Source organism: Parambassis ranga, chromosome 9 (genome assembly GCF_900634625.1).
Source record: "Parambassis ranga chromosome 9, fParRan2.1, whole genome shotgun sequence".
Classification (NCBI taxonomy): domain Eukaryota; kingdom Metazoa; phylum Chordata; class Actinopteri; family Ambassidae; genus Parambassis; species Parambassis ranga.
The window spans coordinates 4,167,511-4,184,635 of record NC_041030.1 but is presented as its reverse complement, the minus strand read 5'-3'; the positions used below and the strand labels follow the sequence as shown (position 1 = coordinate 4,184,635).

Sequence of the window (17,125 nt, the reverse complement as noted above, 5' to 3'; positions counted from 1 at the left end):
ACTTTCTACATAATTAATCTCTGGGATCTATTTCAAATTATGTAAACCCAAAATGGGATTAGCACTAATCTGCAGATGTTAATGTTTATCTAGTCCTGTGGACAGTGTTCACCCCTATTTCTTCAACCCTAATGAAATGTGACATGAGGGATCTTTCTCCATAGAACATGAACCAGTGGGTCTGTTCCCATCCCGGGGCCGTGAAGTGTCCCTCCTGCACAGAGGGTGATGCTGAGGTGATGCAACCAGGGGAGGGGGCTGAGGATCATCCGGCTGCTTCCAACAGAAAGGAGCTGACACCCGAAACCGATGCTGCCTGCTGCCGTCACAAGTTGTGGGATTAGAAAACTGCTAGCGACTACAAATGGGTGTTCCCGTGGTATCAATCAATCTATCAAGCTGGAAGAATTAGGAGAACCACTGGTAAGTGTATTTTAGCAGTGTACCAAGGAAGCGCTGTCTTTATGCCGGCTATGCTAACATTGTTAGCCTAAGGATAGCATTAGCAAACTTAGCTTTGGCATAGCTTACTGACTGATGGGGTAAATTCACGTTTTGAAAAGAAACTCACGCAGGTACTCCGTATGTTCCTTTAATTAAATTACAGTAGTTTTACTGGTTTGATTTGATTTTATTAACTCGTTAACTGTTGTTTTGACCCTTAGACCAGATTTTACTTCGACTGTCAAGCTAGCAGGTTTGATTTGAACTGCACTATGATTAATTTCAAAATAAGTCGAGGTATTGCGTTGATAAGTAGTAGTCAGTGTAATGTGCGTCAATATTATTAATCCTCAAATTATATTTTCGGTATTTACCTCTCGGTAGACTGTTTTAAATCTTATAAAAACTTATCCTAATGGTATTTAAACCAATTATTTGGGTAGACTGTCAGTTTGGGTTTTGTATAGTCCTACAGATGTTTAAATAAAAATAATAATTTGGTGAGGACGCTAAAAATCTCTTTATCTGGCCTCCTACTTTACTAACACATTACATGATGATGAGGGTGGTGCTTACGTGTCTAGCGCGGTGCTTTTGTTTTGAAAGGCCGTTACCAAACAGGAAGTTAATTAACTAAAATTCCTCGCTTGCCTGACAGTATAGCTAACAAGCTAGCTGGGCTATCTCCTTGGTATAAAGTTGCAATTTGGGGCTTTTGTAGGATAATACTGACTTTTGCACAGCCCGCGTAGCCCTGTAGCTCCCTTTACCTAAACAGCTTTGTTGGTAAATGCGTGTAATATTTGAAGGGCACATTGTTTCAGACCCAATTTTATCCGCGTTGCTGCTAATGTAGGTGTAGCCTTGAAGAATGTAAATTTGCCACCCCCCTGACAAGAGTCAACATTGTACTAATGTAGCAGCTTGTCTCCGGACCCAAGGACAGAGATGTGGCTTCTCCTCTGGTCATTTAAAGTAATCTGTGTAACCAGGTGATCACAGATGTTCCCAAGCTTTCTTGGAAAGCAGCCTCCTCTTTCTATCAATCTCCAAGAGATGTGGCTCACTGCATATTCCTATTGGCTCTGACTGATAATTGCTTTGTTTTTAGAAAAGCGGTTTTGGGACAACTGTGTAGTCACAGAGACTTTGCCCATAATTATGATAAAGAAATAACTATTTATTTGTAATGCAGTGGAATTTGGATGATAACAAATGTACCTTAAATACTGGTTACTCATTGACTGAAGGTCACATACTAGGAAGGGTTTGATCAATTGTGTATTAATAACGAGGCATATTTTGGTAAATGAAATTCAGATGACAGTGGCTGCTCTGTCTGCAGACTGGTGCCTTCTTCTCCCCAGTCAGACTTGTGGGGTTGACTTTTTTTTTTTATGGGAGACGCCACCACAGGAAGCTGATGTTATGGCAAGGAAGTGCCTCCCTGCAGTTAAAGCATGAATAAGGCAGGAGAGCAGAGAAGGAGTATTTACTAGACCCCCACCTCCCCCGCTCCTGCCATTGCTGTTTCTTCTTCGGCCTTTTTAGTCTCAGTCTCATGCCTTTGTTCAGCTTTCTGTAAAGGAACACTGCACATTTGTTCCTCTGGTCAGATCTGGACCGGATCCATTGCATGCATTAATACTGAAAGTGCAGATAACATTACATGTATAGGAGGAGGAATCACTTGGCTAATATTTTTTGAGGGACTCAGATCTGCACTGTTTATATGTTTTTATGACCACAAACATAGCTACATTGTGGAGTCACCAGGAGAGTCTTTGTCACACAAACAGTATTGTTTACTATGCTGTAATTCATCACAGATGCTGTGTGTGAGCTCCAGTGTGGGATAAACAGAAAGGTTTGACTATAATTGGACGTATAAGTGGGTATAAAAGCCCAGTGTGGACAAATAGGTTAAATGTAAATCAGATAAAATGTAGCTTTACTTTGATTTTTGCCACTGACAGAACAGCCATACAAAGTGAAGAGCATTCTGCTTTTCAGAGTGGGAGAGGGAAAGAAAAAGGCTGCTGACTCTGCCCCATTTAGCTGCTCTGTTGGTCCCCAGCCTGTGCTCCCATGTCTATTCAGACCTAATGAAAAGGGATTTTGCTCCCTAGCAGCTCTGTTTCAGACATCTGCTTTGACACACATTCAGTTATTCAGAAAAACCTGGCTAGTTGTTGAGTGCACATGCCAGTACTTGGAGGAGAAAAGACCATGCACAACAGAAGCATGTGTGTGTTATAAATAGTTAAATAAACACAGAAAATATTACTTAAGACAAAACTAAGCAAATGCAATGCTGCTGTTATGGGTTGTACCTTCTGCTGTTGGTGTCTGTATGGTAACCTTCTGGGCTCGTGCAGAAAGACTGTAAAAGTGCTGATTGTTGCAGACTGAAAAACATAAAATGACACTTGAAAGGAGTGAATTTAATTGCTGTAGACAACAAGATGCTGTCATTTTCCAGAGAGAAAAACTTTGATGTCATCACGGTAGAGCACCGACATGTTATTAGACCACTGCATCCTATAGCTGACCTTTAGGATTTGTCTCCGGGCCATTTTTAGTCTACTGGTACTTAACAAACTGCTTTTTAATAGGTCCTTTGTATTGTTATTCTGAAGAACCACTTCTGTTGGCAGATTTCACTTTTAAGTTTGCATCCAGGATTCCACCAATAAATGCAAGCTCACCTAAACCACTGCAGGAAAAACAGTCCCAGGACCCAGACTTTGACTTTCCCACCTCAGTACTCTGCAGTCTGGTCCTGACTTTTCCTGCACAAACTCTCAGGTCCATCTAGGTTGAAACTGAACCCTCCTGCTCCATCTGCACTGATATTTGTTGATAATCTTCCTAGTGCTCTGTAAACTTGGTTGTTCATCTTTGAAACCATCCTTGCTGATATTTTTCATCCAGGCTGCTTTCCACAGTGTCCATGCTTAAATTGTACCTTTGTCTGCCAGTAGAGGTATTAGGACATACCAATACCTTTTAAAGGTACCAGGATAGTTTATTACGTCTTGTCACATTTCATAGTATGCAATCCGCAATCATCTGTCAAGTGCAATCTCCCTCACATGCTCGAGCTGCTGAGCGAACATTCAGTATGAGACAAAACAGTTGTTGCTGGTCTTTGCGGCTGCACCATTTTGCAGTTGTATTCAATTAACCAGTCAGATACAGTTAAGTTCACACAGGTGCTCCAAGCAGAGTAACCAGCTGTAGTTAACGACGGACATGTTGCACCAGGTTTAACGATCAGAACTCATACGGATACTTCTCCAATGCTGTTTACGGGGCGCGCACATGCTTTCTCAACTGACAGGCCAGAAAATGTTTACCATGTTATTTTCATGAAATGACATTATCAAGGTTTAACCATTCAGATGCTTTTATATTAGCTGTGCATAAGTCTGACCAACATATAATACAATACAGTATTATTGTACAAAGTATGGTCATGACATAAAGCCTTCAAATACAGTAAGGATGGTGATTCAGATTCATTAAAAACTAGCCTTCAGTTAAAACCTCTTTAAACCAGCAAAGGACTGAGGGAATATGCACAAAGACACCAATGTTGATTATTCAGCTGGGACATATTATTTACCATTCCCTCAACAAGGCAGGAAAGAAAGTTTCTTTTGTTAGCTTGCAGCTCTTTGTAATCATATTTTGTGGCTTTAAGTAGCCTTTTAGCCATTTTTCTATTCCAATTCTTTATAACACTAAAGTCGGTCTGAGTTGCTCGGTTATTTATTTGAAGAAGGTGTAGCTTCCCAGCATCTGTACAGTTGGTGGCCATCTCTGAAGATAAAATATTAACCATCGTAATTGAATCACACTGGAGACTCAGAGACTGGGAGCAGGATGACAGATTTAAAATAACACCTGTGCAGTGGAAACACAGCTGAAACCCATTCATTGTGTGGTGTGTTTGCAGATTATTTTGGATTTTCTGGAACAGTAAAGTTGAGTGAATGTTGACTTTAAATGTTGGTTCATATTTATTTTGTGTGTTTATTTAGCTGGGGTTAAAAAGAGGTTTAGTCACCGAACTGTCTAAACATTTTGTCCTGGTCAATTGTTGGTCAGCTTCTTGGTGTTCTATTTAAAGTAGTGTTGAGGCTTGATTATGTATTTTTCATATCCAAACAAGCAACTTCTGCTCCGAAAAAACAGCAAAGAGCACTGACTCAGAGGTAGATTGTTGCTGGGTTTCCTGTGCACAATAAATCACTTGAGTTCACTTTTTTCCTCCAAGTCTGTGTTAAAGTACTTACTCTCTCTGTCTCCAGCTGCGTCCCAAATCCATTTTTTTTTCTATCGTGGCATCAAGTCAGATTCTTTTCAGACCTAGATGTAAAATATGTACAAATGAATCCTCCTGCATTTTTCTACAAGCTTTCTAGATCCTTCACTGCCAAATGAGCACAGTTAATGTGTGAAGTTTCCGATTATAAGCGCTTTATTTGTATCATCTGTTACTAATCCAATACACATGTTGAAATGCAGCCCCTGACTTTTCCCAGTATTACTTGTTATTATTTTCTGAATTGTCAAATTGTTTGAATAAAGCACCAGCGATTGTGACCTACAGTCCAAAATTGGCACTGACTCATTCTTGGCAGTGGTTGGCTACAGGCTAACGGACTCACATTTTTGCTTCACAAAATATGTCTTGTGTTTTTACAGTTTGAGCAATCGTTTTGATTCGTGATAGTATTTCCTTATTTGGTTCTACTTTACAGGCTTGAAAGATGCTGCTCTTGTCCTCCCTCTGCTCTGAGGACACCAACAGCAGCAATCACACACTTAGTCCTTTTCGGTGACATCGCTCTTGCAGGAGAATGAAAGTCTGAACTGAGTGAACTATCACACATGAGGGCCATCTAGTGGCCTTTTAGAAGCCTTTAGGAGTGTTTATCCTACATTCCTGTATCCGGGGTGGTCCTTTGCAGCTGTCTTAACAGCTTCCAAATGTAACTGTAGTGAAGGCAAAATAACACTTCACAGGTGTCCATGTATCATAAATTATATATGGATAAACAACATTTTTCAACAGCAATATGAGCATTGACTAAACATATAAATACACCAGCTATATTCAGTATACTTTAAATCAGAGACAGAGTGTTCTAGAAGTGCTCAGCTTTTTCATGTAGTCTCAGTGTTGAGGGAATAGCCTCTGTGGAAAGAATTCCTTTTCCATGGAAAACTGGAGCTATCACTCTGTGTGCTGACATTCATTACCTTTCTCTTCCTTCCCTCCCTCCTTTGTGTACAGATTGAGCTGTAAATGCATCAGCATCAGAGAGCTCAGTATGAAGAAGACGGCCCGGCCAGTGGTGAGTAAGGTGAGCGGAGATCGGGGGAAGTCGGAGACCACGTTCGCCGCTGGTGCCGGGAAGCCTGCAGCCAAAAGCACCACTAGCGTCCCTTTGTCTAAGGTGAAAGTCAAAATGTGACGTGGCATTTGGCAGCTGATACAGTCTTGAATTTGGTTTTGTTGTTTGCAACTGATTTTCTGCTCTTTTAGGTGAAAAGCAATGATGATCTTTTAGCAGCTATGGCTGGAGGAAATCCTGCGTCAAGTAGTGCTGTCACTAAGACCAAGAGGACTGCCTCTGTTGGGACTAGTGCTAGCAACTTGGACGGCAAGCCAAAGACAACATCAGGTATCAGAAAGTTTACTCAAAGCAATTAATTAAGTCTTGTTTAAAGTTTGTTTTACGAGAAAGAAAAGGATTTATTTTTCCTGTATTACCAGGTACTTCCAAGCGTACAACATCATCGACTTCCAAGGAGCCAAATTCATCACGAGACCGTCTCCGAACATCCAGAACATCATCTGCTAAAAAGCAGCTGGCAACAGGGACAGCAGCAGGGGATGTGGCCTCAGGAAAGCGTTCTCGCAGCCAGATCCTAGCAGAGTCTGAGGGCCGTATGAGCAAGTCTAAATCGGATGGTCAGATCAGTGATAAGGTGGCTCTAGAAGCCAAAGTGAAAGACCTGCTGGGTTTGGCTAAGAGCAAAGATGTGGAGATCCTCCACCTTCGCAGTGAGCTGAGGGATATGAGAGCCCAGCTTGGCCTAGGAGGGAAAGAAGCACCCCAGCAGGAAGAAGCTGGAGAGGAAGAGAAGCCCCATGTTTCAGCCATTACAGCAGCCGATGTAGAGTCCACTCTGATTCTCTTACAGGAGCAGAACCAGGCCATCAGAGAGGAGCTCAACCTGCTAAAGAGCGAGAACCGCATGCTGAAAGATCGGCTTAATGCACTGGGCTTCTCCCTGGAGCAGAGGCTAGACGGCTCTGACAAGCTGTTTAACTATGCCTCCCTGAGTCCAGACCTTGCAGCAGGTAGTGGGCAAAGTGATGGAGGTGGCACAGGTACACTAACCTCCTCTGTGGAAGGCTCTGCCCCTGGCTCATTGGAGGATCTACTCACAGGACACCAGCATGGAGGCTCAGTGGACAACCTGGACAGTGAATCCAGCGAGGTCTACCAAGCTGTCACCTCCAGTGATGACGCTCTGGATGCCCCCTCTGGAGCTTCTTCATCATCAGAGTCAGAGTGTGCACCTAGCAGGGAGCGCTCTCGAAGAGGCAGCAGTGGCAATGCCAGCGAAGTGTCTGTAGCCTGTCTGACAGAACGCATCCACCAGATGGAGGAGAACCAGCACAGCACGGCTGAGGAGCTTCAGGCCACTCTGCAGGAACTGGCTGACCTGCAGCAAATCACCCAGGAGCTGAACGGTGAGAATGAGCGGCTCGGTGAGGAGAAGGTCATCCTCATGGACTCCTTGTGCCAGCAGAGCGACAAGCTGGAGCTCTACGGCAGACAGATTGAATACCTGCGCTCGCTGCTGGACGAGCATCATATATCCTATGTGCTAGAGGAGGACATCAAGAGCGGCCGCTACATGGAGCTGGAGCAGCGCTACGCAGACCTGGCAGATAATGCCCGCTTTGAGAGAGAGCAGCTGCTGGGGGTGCAGCAGCACCTGTCCAACACACTGAAGATGGCTGAACAGGACAATGCAGAGGCTCAGGAGATGATTGGAGCACTGAAGGAGAGGAACCAACAGATGGAGCGCATCATGGACTCAGAAAGACAGGAACGAGTCGTCATGGCTGCTGCACTAGAGGAGTACAAAGCAGCAGTGAGCAATGACCAAGCGGAGCTGAGCCGCTGCAGATCCCAGCTGGACCAAGAGAGGCAGAGGGTGGCTGAGCTGTACTCTCTTCACACGGCGGGGGACAAGAATGACATCTGCCAGCTGCTGGAAGGTGTACGGCTTGGGAAAGAGGAGGCTGAGGCCAAAGCTGCCAAAATGCAGGAGGAGATGGAACGAGCCCACAGTGAACTCAACCGACTACAGGAGGCCTTCAGCAAGGTTAGTTACACATTAGTTTACTCAGGCAATAAGAAAACTGCAACAACTCTGGAGTTTTCAACTCACTAAAATGATCATTTTATTGGCTGTGGACCAGTAACTGTGACAGGAAATAATACATTTCGAGTCAGAAGCCAGACAGTGTCTAACCATAAATTACTGGACATTGTCTGGAGTTTCTTTTTCACACATGTATCAGACAAGAGACTGTTTATGCCAGACATGTTCTCACTAGAATGAATAGAACGTCCTTCTTGAACCACTGTTGATGATGCTGCCAAGCTGCTAACATTTGAGGCTAACATTACCATGTGTCCTGTTCTTTCTCTGCTGCGTCTGACTGATGTAGTTCTTATAAACAGTTCTTCCAGGTGATATCTGGAAATGTTCATGGAGGAAGTGTCTATGTGAAAAGGACTTATGATGCGCAACCCTTGTTTGTACCTGATCATTATAACACTCTACAGCTGTGTAGTTAAGTTACACACTGTGCACAATAAATCTCTATCAGTAGCTTTGTTACACACTAAATGGCCGATTACTTTATGCCTTGTTGGTAATTATTAATGAAGTATGATGTGTGTGCAGCTGGACAGGGAGTACAGAGACTTCCAGAAGCAGGTGCAGCAGCAGATGGCCGATCAGGAGCGTGCACTGGAGAAGCAGCGAGTGGAGCTGCAGGAGAAAGAGACAGAGATCACAGACATGAAGGAAACCATCTTCGAGCTGGAGGACGAGGTGGAGCAGCACCGAGCTCTGAAACTCCATGACAACCTCATTATCACAGACCTCGAGAGTAAGTGGAGGTCTAGTATTTAGTAGATAAGTGTCCAGTCAGGCTAACAGTGAGTGACTGCTTTGACATCCTGAGGCTAAAGTCAATGTCTCCTACGACAGCTTGGTCAGTAGTGCTGTAATGAGTCAGTCTGTGTTTATATCACTGACATGCTTCTCTGTTACTCTTTCAGACTCAGTGAAGAAGCTACAGGACCAGAAGCACGACATGGAGAGGGAGATTAAGATTCTTCATCGCAGACTGAGGGTAAGTTTGTGTCGATAACAGAATTAGCCCTCAGCATGTACTGGATTTGAAGATAGAGCGTTGTAGCGTGCTAGATTTGACTTGAGTTTGACACGTGTGCTACAGGAAAGGTGGCATTTAGTGTATGAAAACCTTTTCTAGGAGTTCCCCAAATTAAAATTCCTCAGCTGTAAATAAAGCTTTGTAGATAAGTCTCTCTTATTGTGCTGTCTCTGCAGGAGGAGTCGATGGAGTGGCGTCAGTTCCAGGCCGATCTGCAGACAGCTGTCGTCATTGCTAATGACATCAAGTCGGAAGCACAGGAGGAGATCGGAGATTTGCGGCGCCGGCTGCAAGAAGCCCAGGAGAAGAACGAGAAGCTGAGCAAAGAGCTAGACGAGGTCAAGAGTCGCAAGTAAGAATTACAGGCAGCCATGGAAGATTTCCAGAATACATGCTGACATCGTCTGTTTTATGTTTCTAAACAAAATGATTCTAGATAAGCAGTAGCAGATTTATGTCAGTTTGGCTTTCTGAATCCCAGAAACAACGTTATAAATAATACATTTTAATCGCTTATGTACATGAATTGCTCTTGTAATGTAAATTGTTGAGAAAGAGCCATGTTAAATCAAAAACATACAGTGTACATACTGAGCAGAGCACTGTATGTTTTCCAGGCAGGAGGAGGAGAGAGGCAGGGTGTACAACTACATGAATGCAGTGGAGAGGGACCTGGCTGCTCTCAGACAAGGGATGGGTCTCAGCCGGCGATCTTCAACCTCCTCAGAGCCCTCACCCACCGTCAAAACACTCATCAAGAGCTTTGATAGTGCCTCACAAGGTACTGCATAATCATCACAGGCTCCATTTTTTTTCAATTTTGTTTTTTGCTCCTGGTGCTAATAAGTATTGGCTGCTTTCCTTGTATTGTTTTGGCACATTGCTGTAATTATCATTACTTTCTCCCTCAGGCCCACCCTCCAACGGTGCCGCTGTGGCTCCAACAGCTCCTGCTGCCCCTCTGCCTCGAACGCCTCTCAGCCCCAGTCCCTTAAAAACGCCCCCAGCAGCTGCTGTTTCACCCATACAGGTAGAGGGAAAAAACTTTGTATCATGACTCTACATGGCAGAGTGAGAAGCCATGGCATTATATGCAAAATTATTGATTGACAAAATTGTATTTATTATTAACTTTAAATTGACACTGTCTACCAGCCATTTCTACAGTGATGCATCAATGCAATAAAAGCTTCTGTTTCACTGTTTCAGAGACATTCAATCACTGGGTCTATGTCAGCTGCCAAGCCACTCTCCTCATTGACTGATAAAAGGCCCAGCTACACTGACATCACCATGCCAGGTAAATATAATCTTTATTCAAGAACGATGGCTCTCTGAAATATATGCATTGATATGCTAAGAATATCATACAGTTCAATATGTCAAATCTTTTGTCTACGGCTGTACTCTCATGACATATAAAGGAACTGTCTCTCCGGGGGTTTGAGGGGGTGGGAGCTAGCAGGATCCATGTGTATTGAGTGGATGATAAGAGGGAAATAATGAGTGCTCAGTTCCCTTAGTTCGCTTTCCACATTATTGAGTCCAAGCGTTTCATGTGAACGTGCAGACTTGGCCATAGCCTCCAGTGTTCCGTTTACTTTTCTCTGATTTATTATTTTCTTAGCAAGCGAGCCGTCCTCATGTGTCGGTATTCCCTGAACTCAGAGGGACTGGAATGTTGCTCTTTGTTGACCTCATGTTACTTCTAATTTCAGAGGAAGTCACTCAAAGTCACTCATACTGTATGTGATGTAAATGCTGTGATGTATCCACAGCTGAGCACCTTCTCAGGGGAACCTCAGCGAGCCGGTCTCCATCTGTCATCCAGAGGGTCTCAAGCATGGACTCCGCAAAAGCAATCTCAGGTTAGAGAAACTCGGTAAAAGTTAGAAGGATAAAAGTATAAACAGTCTAACATTATATCCTCCGTTCTGGTGCAGTGTCCCGCCGGAGCAGTGAGGAGATCAAGAGGGACATGTCAGCTTCCGATGGGGCCTCCTCCACCTCCATATTGGCTATGAGTGCAGCCTCTTCCCCGCTCTCCCTGTCCTCCTCCTCCCCCACCGCCTCCGTCACACCGACAGCACGCAGCCGCCTAAGGTACCACTCCGTTACGCTGTTTAAGTCCCCTGTGTGACATCAGACCATCACACTGTGGATGTGATTGAGCTAATGACAAAGCTAAGCAAACAAGCTGAGCATGTCATCTGTTTACTTTTCTGACATAGTAAATCTTTTAAAACTATGTGAGTGTTTACACAAACTGTGTGGGACTGTTACAGAGAGGAGAGGAAGGACCCGCTGTCAGCGCTGGCCAGAGAGTATGGAGGCTCTAAGAGAAATGCTTTGCTGAAGTGGTGCCAGAAGAAGACTGAGGGCTATCAGGTAGGTTACAGTCCAGTCCCTGTCCACATGATCAGCAGTTCAGGACTCACAGTGGAGTACTATAGTAGGACTACACTTGCCCATACTAAAATGACAACACCCTCCAACTGAACTGTTGTTGGATGAGTTACATTGTGTTAAAGGTACCTCTTGTTCTGCGACATTGATTTTTACTCTTTTTTTTACCTTTCATTGTCCATATGATCTCAGTGACAGATGCAGGCGGTCGCTCCATAACAAATGTATGAGAAGGAAAACATGCCATTCATGCCATCATTGTTGATTAGTGTTAGAACAATGTATTTTTTTCCCATCAAAAGCTGCCAGCTGCCACTGGAGAGCACGTCGGAAAGAGACAGCACAGTATTTTGTTTATAACAGCTACAGCTGTTTGTTGCTGTAACAATTTCTTAAGTGGACAGTGACAAAAATATAATCTGCAGCAGCATCTGCGGCAGCATCTGCACCAGCTGTGAACAGTGTGTTGCATGAAAGGCGTATGTCAGTGTGTGCTTGTTGCCTTGTGGTTGTTCTTACCGTTTCCTTTTTTACAAGTGACCCAGTTTTTTTGCGAACACTTCTTTGCTGATGCCAGTTGAAAGCTTTCTAAAATAAGAACCAGATGTGCATGTATATTAGAATAGTAGCATCGGCAAAAACAGTGTTGAGTTGATTAATATATGCTATTTGTCTCCCTTGTGATTCTAGTGTGATGTTGCTGTTGTCTTTTTTTTTACACATATGGAAGAAGGCCTGTCTAAACATGCAGTGACCTAGAAATGATCTGAATAACAATCAACAGATGTTTGAAAAGTCACTTGCCACACAGGTGATGTTTACCCCTTTTAACTGATCTAGGTTATGGTTACCATGGCACCTCTGGTGCTCTCCAGGAACTGCGCCTTATTTAACACATTCTAAGATACTCATTCACAGTACCACAATGCTTATCAGGTAGATTACGACTGAGGAAATTTGAGCATGTAGTTATGTATAAGTTGGGTGGTTGTTTGAACGAGGCGGTAAATCTTTCATTTTAAAAGCCAGATGACAGTTGATGGTGGAAAAGATGGTAGATGTGATATGGATGAGTAATGTTGATACTTCATATAAAATCCCACAACTGTCATCGGATGGAGTTGCTGTTACTCTGAGGGTAAATCATTTTAAGTGGTTCCATGAAAGCAGAACTTATTGTGACTTTAATATGGTTTGGAATGGTATAAAAAATGTCACACTGGCTGGCAGCGACTTTCATGACTTGAAGCATAAAATGCTGTATCCCGTCGGTGTGAATTAGGGCCACATATTATTTTTTCCATCCATTTTTCTCTTGTAGTAGAAAAGGCCTTGATACCAATATTTTGTCAGTACCAATACAGTGAGAATCTGCCAAAACAATTCTTCAAACAACTGAGGTAAACAATACCCTCCCATAATGTGTGGATGTGCTCCTTTTATCACGTTTAATCAGACTGGCGGTGTTGACTTCTCACCTCAAAAATCTTGCACTGCATAAATGACGTAATTGACACTGCTTTTTCTTGGGCTTAAAATAACTTCACACCTTCGAAGTTGACAGCACTGACACCTCTCTCTCTCTCTCAGGTCATCTGTGGTTATCACCTCTTTGCTCAAAGCTTAGTTAAAACAATTCATGATAGCTTAGGCTAATGGATGGTGTCAGAATATACTTGTTTCCCTCGATATTGCTCTCAAGTTATCTCAAGTTATATCGCTTTTGTCCCTGCTATCTTTTTCAGAACATAGACATCACTAATTTCAGCAGCAGTTGGAATGACGGCCTGGCCTTCTGCGCCGTGCTCCACACATACCTGCCCGCACACATCCCATACCAGGAGCTCACCAGCCAAGAGAAGGCAAGCAGAGGAAAACCACAAACCTTCAATTATCTTCATATTTCATGTTTTATAGTGTGTGACTCTTACTTCTCTTGTTTTTAGAGGAGAAATTTCACCTTAGCTTTCCAGGCTGCAGAGAGTGTGGGCATCAAATGCACTTTGGTAAGATTCACAGAGCAAACATGAAATTACTTTGTAAATGTACGCCAACAATTGAAAGCAATAATATATTTTTTGTACAGTCAGGGAATACTGTGGAGGGAGCTGAAGGTTGGAGTTGCCTACCATTGAAATTATAGACTGATCATTTCTTTGTTAGTGGGCAAACTTACAAAATCAGCAGGGGTTCAAAGAGTTTTTCCTCTAACTGTATGTCTGATCAGCCAGAAGAAGTCATAATGTAAATACATTTAAAGCACTTCTGTTACCCTTGGAAATCATTTCTCAAAAAGTTTGCTTTGTAATTGATGCACTGTTTATAGTTGTATCATTCACCTCACGTCATCATAAATTCAAGCTGTACAGCTACAGTTTGTATAAACACACAGAAGCCTATTTACAGCTCTCCTGGAGTTTCCAGGTAGCTGTTTCTTTTGGCAGGTGTCTAAAATGTAGCCTAAACAGTGAATGCTTTCATTCCTCTGTTTGAATACAGTAAAAGAGAGCTGGAATGAATCTACTTTACATTTTGGGAAGTGCAGTTAGCCGCAACATAGTTTAGCATACAGTGTAGAGCCTGAGAAACTGTGAGCAGCACAAAACCTGCACTGACAGGGATGCAGTTCAAGTCTTCCCCAGTTGCTTAGCAACCTCACCTCCAGGATGTAAAGCATCCAGCCCAACAAATAATCCAACACAGTAATGTCAGAAATTCTATTTTTTTTGTAGAGAAAACAAATTAGGCATAGTGATGTTGGTTGGTGGATTTTGTTTCTCATCTTTACGCTAAGATAATTTGACTTTTAAACTGCCTGATGTAGCCTTTAGCATAAAGTCATTAAATAACATTGTAAAAAATGTTATTTCTCTGTTGTAGGACATTAATGAAATGGTGCACACAGAGAGACCAGACTGGCAGAGCGTCATGACTTATGTCACTGCCATCTACAAATACTTCGAGACCTGACTTCACTGCACAGTCGGCTGCATCGCCCCTCCTGAGCTCTCAGCCACCATTCAGCCTCACTGACCTCTACCTTCAGCATCACAGCAACATCCAGTCACGCTGTCCTGAGTATTTACAACACTTACAGCAGTCCAGAGCCTCACTGGACACAACAGCATCACCCTCCCAGTACAGTGTTAGAGGGCTCGCTCTTGTGTATTCTGTTACACTAACACGCCATGAGAAGTGACTCTAGTCAAAACCAGAAGTGAAATCTCGTTGATGGACTCCAGAAACCACACTTTAGTGCCTTCTCTCTGGCTTTTGCACGCATTATATTTTTTCCCACTCACTTTGCAGGTCGTTGTGGGTTGTTTAAGGGGAATTCCGTCACATCTGACTTTGTGTTACTTTCCAAGAGAAGAATTTTTTATTATTTGTCAGTGTTTTTTTTTTTTTTTTACACATTACCAAACCAAAGGTTAGCCATGATGGAAATTCCCTTTGGACAGATGACAGACAGATGCAGCCTTTTTTTTTGCACCAAGTCTTCCAGATGTTACAGTGTGATACAGATGCCTCTCTTTCAATGGATAAAGTGCCTGTGTGAGTTCTGATGACGACCAGGAAGTGAGCTCTTTCACTACAGCGTGTGAAGCTGAAGAGTTGCCAAAAAGTTTTCTAGGTTATTGAACATCAGGATGGACTAATGCTGCAGACAGCACCTGATCATAAGTGCTTTTTTAAGCACAGACGTAACTCTCCCACACATTCTGTTAGGCAGCACTAACACTCTGATGGGTCTCACATTTAGATACGTAAAGGTGGACTAATAATCATTCGATGATATAATGTGTGTTTCTGTCTCTGCCATCTTGCACTTCTTTCATGTGGCACATACAGCACACAGCATCACTACATCTTAGCCACAATATGAGTGAGTAGAGTGTAGTCCTTCGTTGGTTTTAGATCAGAGCCTCAAGCATCAGCTATGTCATCTAATAAGAAAGAACTAGGCATGCTGCGGTTAAAAAAGTGATCTAGTTTTTGGAATCCTTACATGTTCATAGGTGCAGATGCACTTTTGCAGGAGAATGCAGTGTCCCAGTTACAGCTGTGGTTTGACATTATGCGTCATGATTTACTGGCGTGATTTACTGGAAGTGAAGATCAATACAAATTCATGCCTGTGTGCTGATTGTAAGGTTTCAGGCAGGAGAAGCTGAGCAGAAAGAAAGAACAAGTACCTCTGAGTCGATGATAGGGCTTATGTTTGATAGCTACTTCACATTAGTGAGCTTTAGTGACATATAGATAAGAGTGTGGTCTTCTCAGCAGGAAGACAAATACACATGTTTCCCAAATAAATCCAACTTTCTTTACCATCTGCACATGTAAAACAGAATGTACAGTCTGTCTGTGAAACAACATTACAATAGAGCTGCTGTGTAGCACAGGATGCCATTTAATTAGCCTAAATGTAATCTGCATCATCACTGTCTGACTGCTGTGTGTAATTGTGCCTCATACATACCAAGTTCACTGTATTTATTTGCATAGCGTCTGATCATTGTAGTGAGTTCTTTGCTTTATATTTGTGTATATAATTTTATTTACACTCACACATACGTAGCTGCACTGAGATAAGCTTTTATTTTTAATTCCCACACTAACTTCCTGCCTTACTCCGAGGCTGAAGATGTGACATGTTATCCTCATCACGCATGTGTCACAGTCCTTTTTGAAACAAGGTCCCTCTTGTTTGTGCCTCTAGAGAAACAGAAAAGTGATGGTCATGAGCCATTTTGGGAAGATGAATTCCCTCATGTGTTAAGTGAAGGTGACTACACACAGTTTTGATTCATGGAGCTGCCAGCTGGTATCAATAACACGCTTAGGAACTACATTTTTGGCTCGATTTAGAAGCACATCCTGCCGTGCTGTTGGCAAAGCCACATCACAGACTGTGTGTACAGCTGCATTAGACATTCAGTGATTTAAAATTAGCACAAGAGAGCCTGCAACAATGACTGTTTCTTTTTGTGTACAAGGCAAAGTGAGAGCGAGTTATTTACTGACATTTGAAAGCACAGGCTCTTTACTGACAGGGTGTGTGTGGTTTTTTTTTGTGATGCTATGATGCTGAGGATTATCAGCCAGCAGTTTTATTTTGCTCCGCTCGATTCCACCTCTGCTCGACGTGTTTTATAGCTCCTGACAGGAGAGCTTCAGAGAGATTTGAAGCCTCACAATCCTGGAAGCGGAATGTGTTTTGATCACGCTTTAGTGATCCTGGGACTTTTTTTTTTTTTTACGAGGTCCAGCGTGTGCTGATGTGGAGTGATTGATGAACACTGAGCCCAGCCTGCTGAGGGAGGAGGGGACCATAGGGCTGGCCAGAGCTTGGAAGCACATTCCACCTCCACATGATGGACATGTTACATTGTTTGATGATACCCTTTAAGTCGTATGGCTTTACCAGAACAAGCGAAATGTGAAGAGCTCATTGTGTCATTACTGGGTCCACTTCATTATGCTACACTTGTTTTCCTTTGTTTACTTGAAGATGCTCTGAGAATTCCACTGAACCTGCTTTAGTTTTTGTTTCCATGATGCCTTTTTTTAACAACACATTCTGCAGTTTGTTTAAGGTTGTTTTCTTTTTCCTGATCACACTACATACAGTCTGTTGGCAAAACTGAATGAACAAATGTGTGTGTGAGTGTAAAGGGACTAAGCTACAGTATTAAATGCACACTATGATGATAATCACTTGTAAAAAAAGAAAAAAAGCTGTCTGTTGTTTGTTGCTTTATTTTTTTCTGG

At 42.8% G+C, this 17,125-nt stretch overlaps 1 protein-coding gene across 1 annotated transcript; it reads left to right on the top strand.

Annotated features, from left to right (window-relative positions):
* Positions 1 to 268: 268 nt before the first annotated feature.
* Positions 269 to 17,097, top strand: specc1la (sperm antigen with calponin homology and coiled-coil domains 1-like a). Its single transcript, XM_028414538.1, has 16 exons — positions 269 to 423; positions 5,750 to 5,912; positions 6,002 to 6,140; positions 6,233 to 7,860; positions 8,449 to 8,656; positions 8,829 to 8,902; positions 9,121 to 9,296; positions 9,562 to 9,725; positions 9,856 to 9,974; positions 10,154 to 10,244; positions 10,723 to 10,812; positions 10,888 to 11,047; positions 11,230 to 11,332; positions 13,096 to 13,212; positions 13,297 to 13,356; positions 14,231 to 17,097. The coding sequence occupies exons 2-16, from the start codon at positions 5,787 to 5,789 to the stop codon at positions 14,318 to 14,320; spliced, it is 3,345 nt and encodes a 1,114-aa protein (XP_028270339.1). The 5' UTR covers positions 269 to 423; positions 5,750 to 5,786; the 3' UTR covers positions 14,321 to 17,097.
* Positions 17,098 to 17,125: the final 28 nt, after the last annotated feature.